General features: G+C 41.7%; 2 protein-coding genes across 2 annotated transcripts in view; one reads left to right on the forward strand and one right to left on the reverse strand.

The window, feature by feature from the left end:
- Nucleotides 1-569: 569 nt before the first annotated feature.
- kiaa1143 (KIAA1143 ortholog) lies at nucleotides 570-3,788 on the forward strand. Its single transcript, XM_046045999.1, has 3 exons — nucleotides 570-824; nucleotides 1,336-1,486; nucleotides 1,653-3,788. The coding sequence occupies exons 1-3, from the start codon at nucleotides 711-713 to the stop codon at nucleotides 1,925-1,927; spliced, it is 540 nt and encodes a 179-aa protein (XP_045901955.1). The 5' UTR covers nucleotides 570-710; the 3' UTR covers nucleotides 1,928-3,788.
- Nucleotides 3,789-4,815: 1,027 nt separating this feature from the next.
- LOC123968254 (dolichyl-diphosphooligosaccharide--protein glycosyltransferase subunit STT3B-like) overlaps nucleotides 4,816-10,121 on the reverse strand; it is a 63,588-nt gene continuing 58,282 nt past the window's right edge. Inside the window, exons 13-16 of the mRNA XM_046044889.1 lie at nucleotides 8,623-8,796; nucleotides 8,199-8,312; nucleotides 7,840-8,049; nucleotides 4,816-7,040 (exon numbers count right to left, since the gene is read on the reverse strand). Of these exons, the coding sequence (XP_045900845.1) occupies nucleotides 6,960-7,040; nucleotides 7,840-8,049; nucleotides 8,199-8,312; nucleotides 8,623-8,796 (579 nt within the window). The 3' untranslated portion in view covers nucleotides 4,816-6,959. The remainder of the gene's footprint in view (nucleotides 7,041-7,839; nucleotides 8,050-8,198; nucleotides 8,313-8,622; nucleotides 8,797-10,121) is intronic.

Here is a 10,121-nt window from a genome sequence, read left to right on the forward strand (position 1 = left end):
CACAGAGCTCTGTGAACAGCCAGCCTCTTTAGCAATGACCTTTTGTGTCTTGCCCTCCTTGTGCAAGGTGTCAATGGTCGTCTTTTGGACAGCTGTCAAGTCAGCGGTCTTCCCCATGATTGTGTAGCCTACAGAACTAGACTGAGAGACCATTTAAAGGCCTTTGCAGGTGTTTTGAGTTAATTAGCTGATTAGAGTGTGGCACCAGGTGTCTTCAATATCGAACCTTTTCACAATATTCTAATTTTCTGAGATACTGATTTTGGGGTTTTCATTAGTTGTCAGTTATAATCATCAAAATTAAAAGGAATGAACACTTGAAATATATCAGTCTGTTACTGAATGAATGTATACATTATACAAGTTTCACTTTTTGGATGGAATTACTGAAATAAATCAACTTTTTGATGATATTCTAATTATATGACCAGCACCTGTACGTCTGGCGTTTTCGATGGGTGGCAAACAATTACCGTTTTGACTCTCTTATTTTATTTTGAAGATGAAATCCCTCTTCCGATCACATTATTTTTCCCCGCCAACTTGACTTCACACCAACTCCTCACATCCGACCAATCGCAGGAGCCCCTGAAGTCATGTGACTCGCGGCGGCGTACGTTGTGTTTTGGTGAAATCCTGCGCGCTTATCGTGGCATCAGTTTAGGCCCGGGTTGCGTTTGGCTGTCCGTGTTGTATTACTCCTTTTTGCGATGAACAGAAATAAGGCAAGTGGCGTGTCATGGGTGAAACCGGCGGAGCCGTCCTTCCTGAAGAAGTTTAAAAGTGATGTTGGTTACAAAGAAGGACCGACGGTGGACACTAAGGTAAGTTTAGGTTATGTGACGGTTTGGCTAGTCGTGTAAGCTAGCAGCCCCGGATAACGACAGTGTGGTAAATCTTAGCTAAATACTTCACCAGCTCTGGAGTTTAGCGGTGATCTGCTGATTTTAAATAATTCAGTCACTGGTGTTGTGCCGAATTCTGCATACCTGCCGAGAAAAGTACGCACCTCGCTGGTGGTAGCGATAGTTTATGCTGAGACAAAGGGGTGGATGCACTTCTCGGCAGGTATGTTAGCCTGCAGCATCTGTTCCGCCGAATTATGAATTTGAGACACCTTCCCGTGCAGATTGATCAAACTTATGATCACATATTTGTGCTGAATCTCGAGGAATGCTGCATCTACTAAGTGTAATAAAATATTAACGACTCTAAACGTTCATAACACATATATATATATACTCAGAAACAATATAATTTAGAGGTGCATGCAAGATTCGGCATAACACCTGTTAAGACACTATCCTTTGTCTGTGTTTCGTATTTCCCTCTCAGCGCCAGGCGATGCCAACATTGGATGATGACAGCGGGAGTGATCGAGAGGATGAGTTGCCTCAAGTTGTGGTCCTGAAAGGCGGGGACCTGAGCACAGAGGACGTGAAGAAGATCAAGGACAAAATGCGTGGTGGAGAAGGAGCAGAGAAAGGTAAGACTGTTTATGTCACTGAGGGCCTCTTTGTTTCCCTTGACAAGGAGATTGGTGCAGTAACACACCACTACTGACAATGTTAATGAAAAGCCCTGCCTTTGCACACACTTTGCACTCTTATAAGTTTGTTGTTATGAATCGCACACACCGCTCCTGTCCACAGACGATGAACTCCCTCCTGATGGTAAAATCCTGTTCAAGAAACCAGCCAAGCGCTCCTCATCAGACAAATTCCAGGGCATCACCGCCAGCTCCAGCAAAAAGAGGAAGAGTGATGGAGGAGAGAAGAAGAAGAAGAAGAAGGTGGTGGTGGACGTGGAGGACGAGGAGGACGATGAGAAGGAGGAGGTGGAGAAGAAGGAGGTGAAGTCTGGAAAGAAAGTAAAAAACAACAGCCTTCTGTCATTTGGAGGGGATGAGGAGGACGAGGAGGACTAACTGTTATCTCCGAAATGTAAGACTCAAGGAATAAAGGAATCAAAGTGACATTTGAATTTTAACGGCGAAATGTTTCATAATATTGACGAATAGGAACAGATGTAAAACTAACAGATACAGATGCTGTCTGGAGTTCATCCAGCGTCCATTCTGTCCATTCTCCATACAGTGCTATTAATTGTGCATGTCGTAGCCCACTCACTACACATAGTCAAGCTGTGATAGTTGGTTTTAGGACACTGTAAAAAACCTTCAGAGATTCAAATTGCTTAAATTAGAAATACTTCATTATGAGCATCTTTATGCCCTTGTTGTTCTATCATCGCTGCAGAGGAGGGATGTTTTCAACTCGGCTTGGTACATTCAGGGACACTCAGACGTCCTCAAATTGAGTTTGCTGAACAGGAAGAGCAAGGGCTGAATGATTAGAAGAAAATAATTCAGTTAAATTTCTGGCCGGCATTGCAATTGCAATTTAAAATTACCTTTAAATCAACCTACAGGCCCGTATTTACATCAATTACCATGAGCAGGTCAAAATGACCCTCCAATAAATTGTACAGAGTGGTGTTTCTTCTTAGACAAAACAATCTTTGGCCCAGCATAAATAGTACAGACGCATGATATATATTTTTTTCACCAACTCAGAGTCCCTGTTCATTTTCCTGAAACACTCACTAGATGCAGCATTTGTTAATTATGTAAATTTAAATTAGAACTGTAACTTGATTGACAATTTGAAAATTCCACTAACAAGTGAGTCAAATGTCTGATTGCTCCTGAATGCACCAGCAGTGAGTTTTTCAGAAGTGGCGCCGCTCACAGCTTCAGCGTGATCCGAAGGGAACCCATCTTTGCCAAAAAGAAAAGGCACATGGTTCAAGTCTACAATTGTAAGTTTGCACAGCCCATTGAGACCTTTCTTTTCATATTAAAGTTAGCTTGAAGTTGATAATTTTTTTTTTTTTTTTTATTCAGTCCTGAAACGAATGGCCCCCTATATAAAAATCTCTGAACATTTGAAAATGGTCGACAGTAATGTAAAGTTCAGGCTATGTGTAGTTAGTGGGCTGAAAAATCCAGTGTGATTCTATGTGTAGGATGTCCTTTTTCATGACAAGAGAACATGAGCACTAGTTCGTGAAACAGTTAAGAGGTCAGTGCACGTTGTCCAGAGATTCCTGCAGTCACAAACACACAAGCAAGGCGGAAGCTGTGCTTTTGCTGTTTGAAGGGGCTCCTCAAAACATCTGGTTGGCACTCCGATCTACACAAACTATGCAACTAGATCTGATAAATGGAAAAAGGGCAACACCAGATCCAAAAACAGGCCGTTTGATTATCGGTAATGAAATTATTAGATTTTTCGTCTGCTTTGACACTGGCCAGGCTAGTTCAGCCTCATTTTTGTTTTTTGAGAAGTAAATTAAAAGGAACACATTTTTCTTTGACACCCATATTGAAATCTCTTCGGGTGGAATTCAAACGACAAACTCTTGATGACTCCTAGTCCCAGTAGCTCCTGGTGTCCTGACATTGTTAGACTTCCTCTCATACATATTAAGATCCTTCTGTTGCTTTCTGTGGTGTCATCAGAACTGTAATTGTGTTTGTAAGTAGCGTGGAAGTGCTCTTTGTAGAATTTCTAATACATTCAATTATGTATTGAATGTATGAATATATTCTAGCTTCGGCAAAGGAGCTGTAACAGTTTATGTAGAAACAATGCATTCTTGTCAATGCAGTTTTATGTTGTTTTTTTTTTTTTAAAAGATTGTGGCTTTGTTTTTATTGTATACATTCTTAGAGAATGGTTGGCTGTAACATTTGAAATATAAAACATTAAATCAACTGTACAACATCCTGTATTGTAAGCTCATTGTTTACACGGTGTGTGTGTGTGCGCGTGTGTCACAGTTTCTTTGGTTTATGACCAAATACCTTCATTCCTGCAATGGCATTCCCATCAGCCTCTGCTGCACTTTGCGGTTAGGGCTAAAACCCAAACATTACCGTGCTAACACAATGAGATACTTTCCCAGAGGCTGAGAACTGCGTGCAAGGGGTCTTCAACGTTTTCGGAAGTACTTGCAAAGAGTTACATGAGGTCATGTCTGTGTTATAAGTATTGTTAATCAGTGAGCTGTAGAGGTGCTGCTGGGAGGTTTGGCTAAGATAACAGTGTCCTCCTGTTCTTCCCAAAATAACAACATACTAATTTGCAGTTGCACATGTTGTAGTCAAGGGACAGACATCCAGATGTGGGCTACAGATGCAATGGCAGCACTATAATAACTACACTATGAATTAATCATTTCTAAAGCATTGTTACTACATTATTACACATTAGTGAGCCATTCATAAACATGTATAAATGTTTTATTCTGATCTACACTATCACTGCCTGTTTTTTCAGAGGGTAGGTGTATATTAGACAAGACTAGTGGGCGGCTTAGTAGCATCGTTCAGGCTTTGCCACTTGTAGATTTACGAGTTATGCTGAGATTGTTAATACTCAGGAAAGTATCAAAAAACAGGCGGTTCTGTAATAATTTTCTTACTCTTTCTAAATGAACCATTGAGAAGTCATATATATGGTTTGTCACTGAAATAATACTTGATTAATAAACGGTGAACCCATCATAAAGTATGAAGATACAAACATTTAGCACATTATAGATGAGCTTATTAATAAAGAGTGCAACATGTACACTGGTTTATAAATGACTTACCAATGTGTATTAATGTAGGAACAATGCTTTATAAATTATGAATTCTGTATTTACCAATACTTAACAAATGCTTCATAGTGTGCAGATATAGATGCATTCTAAATATGCTGTAAGTAGAATGTGATGCATTTGTGCTAAAAGAAATAAAAACATTTATTTATTTCAACCTCTTTATTCAAAAAGGCATGTTTCACACTCACACCTGCATCCAGATCATTACAATTGATGGAAGAAACCTTTACTTCAAAATATCAAAATCACAACTAAATAAAATCCTTGCATTTTGTGATAAGACGCTACGCTCGCTTTAGTCATCACAGCCTCCGTCATCCATGTAATAAATACACTCTGTTGAGCTCTGCAAATGATATGATTTTTATTTTCTCATTAAAGCCAAAGCTCTGTACCTGTATTCGCTTGACTTGGTGTTCTTCAGACAAAACCTCACAACAGAATCAAAGTCGGCTTACGCCGGATAGATACGTTTCTTTGAATATCTTAAAGAAACAACAATAAGGCAGATTAAATTGTAGGGAGATCTGTCATTTGTTGCCTCTGTGAACCACTCTTAGATCATCATATGTAGCCACTTTTATGCCACTGGTTGCACGACACATCTGTAGATTTAAAAATAGCGGAATTTCAGCCAATTAGAAAGAAGCCCTAGAGTTTAATGCTTTAACCCTTTGAAAGTCCCCTTCCTTTTGTGTGGCAACACAAAGCCTGAATTGTGTGAAATCCTGAACACTGATGGTGTCTCATAGCCCTGCTCGGCTCAGTGTGGTTCAACAAAGCACGACTGTTACAGATAAGACTAGCGTGCACAGCCTGAAGGGTCATTCTGGTTTATTACAACTTGGGTCTTCCTTTTTTTGGTTTTAGCCATCATTTCTTATCAGGCAAGAGAGAAAATCGTACTCATTTAAGTCACTGCTGAGATCTGGGAACACAGTGATATCACTACAACAAAGACTGAAAGGGCAGGAAAGGCGAGCAGACATCAAACTCCACCGATTTTACAGGAGACGTTCACTTTATTCATCACAAGGGGTGCAACTCTGCCTGTGAAGAGTTGTGTAATGATTTTGTTGCTGATGATGTTCAGCCGCTCCGTTATACTAGAGACTAAAGCCTCTGATTCCCCTTTTGATGGAAGGGAAAAGGGAAATGGTGACATTCCTTTATTGTAGAGGAAAACTGTTATGTAAAAGTACTGTAGGTTGAACCAGTAAGTAAACAGTTAAACTGCAACTGATGTTCACTACAGACAGTTTGGGTAATAATTTGACGGTTTTCTCTTCCGATGATGGTTTGTTTAAAACTAAACAGATCACGTGAATGCTTGTGTTTGTTGGCCTGTCTGACCTCTTTTGACCTCTGTCGCTGTGTTCCGAGTACTCTATTATTAATTTGGTTACTGATAGAAACCATGACAAAAAGACCAAGTTATAGTAAAGGGGAATGAATCCGTCTGGTTCTAAAATGATACGACAGCGCAGCAGTATGAGGTTGTATGAAGAGTGACGACTTCTCCTTGTTGGCACATGCATGTTCCTGGTAATAATGGATTCTAAGGAGAACGTAAAGGAAATCAAACACATAAAAACAGACTACAGAGATGTTCCAACACCTGGACTTTCCAAAAGCATCTGAGCACAAACTCAAAGCTCAGACTGTGACTGACTGCCGGTTAAAACTAAAAAAGCAGGATGGTGGGTCTATTTCTGTTTCTCTCCTTTTCCTTTAAACTGAATAATTATCAAGAACTGAATAATCTCCAACGAGGGGAAAACACCATTTCTGTCATCCTAAAATCGCTCTTTACCTAAAGTTGAGCAGGTCTAGGGTGTCAGCCCTGAACTGGGGACATTGTAGAACAGTGGTGTATTTTCTGTAGTCCCTGGATTGAGGACATCTAATCTCTCTTGCTCTCTCTGTCTCCTATCGCGTTCAAGTACAAAAAGAAAAGCGGGTCAAAGGTCACAGTTCCTCAGGTTAAAACCAGTGTGGGGGAGGAACTCCGACTAGCAAACATCTCCCGTTCTCCGCCTCCTTGACCCCGTTTATCAGGTCAAAGGTCAGCTGGGGTTCAATACATTCTTCTAGGCGATGGTAACGCTTCCAGCCTGGACCTCCGGGTGAGGACGCTCGGGATGACAGGGGTCTGGCGAACCTCAGGTGTTCCTTATTCATCTTGATTGGTGGATTTTCTTGTTGCTGCATGTTTTTGTTGAAAAGTTTTGTGTTTAAGATCATTCCTCCCTCCCATCCATAATGTGCCTCTGTCGGCGGTGGCCTTCCTATAAAGATTTCTTGGTCAGTTTCTTGCCCTTCTTGAGGGAAAACTTGTTCTTGATGTATCCCCGCTTCCTCTTGGCTGTCTGCAGAGCAAAAACACACTCGAGTAAGAAATCCAGCCTGGATCTGACACTCTTCAGCAACCACTTCAGATTCAGAAGGCAAATAATGTCCTACAGAACTGGTTCCAACTTTTTCCAATTACGTCTAAAGTAAGACTGCAAGAGACTGTAAAACTGTACTTTGTTCGTTTGTCACAAATGTGTGTGTAATCACATTTATGCCAAACATGTTTAGGCCTTATGCCAAAGGTGTTAACATTATTTAAACACTCAATTATTTTTACTGACATTTATACTCCCCTATATTTTTACATGTATGTTTATCTGTCAGCAAAATATATAATATAATAATTAAACATCATACATTTATATTTGAACCCTACCTGAGTCTAAATAAAAGCTGTGTAACTGTTAATGGTCCGTGCAGAAATGAACAGTGAAAATAGAGGGGGGGGGGGTTGGCTAATACTACTGTAAAAATGGATTTGCTGTTCACATCTGTTAAGAGCTTATTATCTAATGTGTGAATAATGTATTGTATGGCCACCACACATCACACACAGTTAACTCTGCAGTATACTCCAGATGAAATGGAAGTGTAAATACAAACAAGCACCACATTTAGCTTTGGTCATCACAGAGCTGGCTTGCAGAACACTTCCTGAGTCACTCTCATGACTTCTAAGCTCCTAGCTCTGGTTGGGTAGCATTAAAACACACAGTCTACTGTTGTCTACCCACTGAGAATCCAATTCTCTTTGGAGTCTACTGTGAGCGTTAGATTAGACACGGCCCGGGGTTTGAATGAATCCCAGTGTACCTTTTTGGAGGTGTACTTCTGCTTAGTGGTGTCAGTGCTTCGCAGCTTGTGCTCTACGCGGTCTCTGTTCTCCATCTTTTTGACCTTGTAAATCCTGACCAGCCAGTGCTCTGAAGTGAAGGCTTCCTCCAGGTGCTTCAGCTTTATGTCCTTGTTGCCAATCTCAGCGTTGCGTGTTCGGTCAAAGCCTGGTGGCGTCCGGAAGTCCAACTTAACAGAAATGAAGCCAGATGAAGTCGTTTATGTCCATTTGAAACTACGTTGTCAGGCTCATTGTTATAACGCAGGGATCTTTGCAATCTATTATTCTGTCAGTTAGCTAAGCATACACAGCAAAATCATTATTAATGGTGACGTACCTGCATTTCTCCAAAGCGATAGTAAGACATTTTGTACATAAGGCAGTTGAGTAGGGTGGGGGAACCAGCTTTGTCCACTCTGAACTCTCCCTGCGGGGTAAAGTAGTCACTTTCCTGGGTTGAGAGGCAAGACAGGGAGACATGGAGGGAGAAATAAGTTACCTCGCACATTTTGAGCTGTAATTTTCTTTTATTTTACAGCCAAACAAATTAAAGCACATTTGCTTCCCAATCTCTGATTTCCCTCAGCATTTCCCTTCCTCAGAGAGCACATCAAACATTCACATGAATTCCACTTTGCAGGCATCCACCGTCTCTGCAGTAAATATTGAACTACTGCAGTACGCTCACCGTCTCTTCTGTTCCTCCTGATAGAAGCTGCCCACTAAATGAACTGAAATACAGTATGTGTGCCGTCTCTCACCCTGATGTCCCGGGGGTGCTCCCCCTCTGCGATGCGCACCATCCACAGGAACTTGTTGATGTCGTCGCCTGAGTAGCCAATCACTCCTCCAAAGATGATCAGGACATAGTCAACATCCAGCGACCTCATGATTTCATAGGCTGCAGTCTCATTGGATGACATAGCTTTGCCCACCTGTAGGAACACGGAGACATGACGGTTCTACAGTTCATTTCCATTCAATAGAACCTGTTTACACAGTTTAGCGCTACTCAGTCTGTGAAAGCTGTTGAGCAGGGGCTCTACAGGAGCTTCATCAAGCCTGAGAAAACAGCCCTGATGATGGTAAAAAGATGAGTTATTTCTGTTTGGGTTTCCTTGACCAGGCAGGAAAGAGACGCTGAGTTGCATTATGGGAAGAGCATGTTTCAGCGTTTTTGAAGCATGAATCATATTAGCAACTAAAAGTAAGTATCTCCATATTTGCTTCTTCTTTTTCAGTATGTCTAATGAGAGCCTCATCTTTATGAAAATGTAGTAGTAAATCTCTAGAGGGCCCCTTAAAGACATGTAGTGTGAGGCACACTAAGCGTCCACTGTCATGTTTTTTTGAGATCTCATTGTCACTTGTGTGCAGTGCAGTGATGCAACATTTTGTCCACTTGGTGGTGCAGTACACCAAGGCAACAAATCAACACGCTTGCAGTCCACAGAGGTCACTGATATTCAAGTGTTTGCCAAGTTTTAGCCGGGTGAGCGGCCAACGGAACCGGCCTCGGCGGCCTTCCAGTGATCCTGCCGGACCAGGACCGAATACTGCCTCAGGACTCCGACTCCACGTCAAGTCACGGCGGGTTCAGCCGGGGAGAGGAGAGGTGTCAAGCAGCAGAGGAGCTTGAGGGGGGTCGGACATCAGAGAGGCAGCATGTAGAGCCAGAATATTTTTACATCTAACAAATTAAGGAAGATTTTTCCAACCAAATCAGAGCTGGTGATTGGTTTTCTGTCGAGTTTGAATGAAGTGTGTTTTACGATGAGCTAACGGCACTTAGTTCGGTGAAAGAGAGAAACATGACTTTGTATTTTTCTGTTTGAGAAGGAAAATAAACAGGTGCAAGAATATTTGCTGTCTTAACATTTTGTTAATTAGACTAAGAGAGCTTGTGTAACATAGTGAAGTGGCTGCTCGCACACATCTCTCAGCTGAAACTATGTGGGAGGGCTGAGCTATTGGACTATAGATTGGCTAGCTCAGTGTTATAGGTGCAAGCTGCTCTCACCAGTGCTATGTGACTGTTGTTCCATGTGTTGTTGTCGACCAGCGTTGTTCTGTTTGCCATGCCTGCTATCTGGTAGCCGTAGTCCCACCAGGACATCACTCTGGCGTGCTCGTCAGTGTTCTGCCTCAGCCAGTAGTAGGCCTCCCTGAAGTCATCCAGGATGTTACGGGAGCTGGTGGAGAAAGTTACAGATGGGTAGAGGGTAAATTATGAATATGTGTAATAGTACATAGTATATAC

The sequence above is a fragment of the Micropterus dolomieu genome, linkage group LG03 (assembly GCF_021292245.1).
Source record: "Micropterus dolomieu isolate WLL.071019.BEF.003 ecotype Adirondacks linkage group LG03, ASM2129224v1, whole genome shotgun sequence".
In the NCBI taxonomy this organism is placed as follows: domain Eukaryota; kingdom Metazoa; phylum Chordata; class Actinopteri; order Centrarchiformes; family Centrarchidae; genus Micropterus; species Micropterus dolomieu.

Excerpts from the sequence above, each read along its gene's own strand:
- kiaa1143 (XM_046045999.1), top strand. The coding sequence starts at position 711 with ATGAACAGAAATAAGGCAAGTGGCGTGTCATGGGTGAAACCGGCGGAG. Across the intron at positions 825-1,335 it reads GACCGACGGTGGACACTAAG|CGCCAGGCGATGCCAACATT; the intron begins GTAAGTTTAGGT and ends TTTCCCTCTCAG. Across the intron at positions 1,487-1,652 it reads TGGAGAAGGAGCAGAGAAAG|ACGATGAACTCCCTCCTGAT; the intron begins GTAAGACTGTTT and ends TCCTGTCCACAG.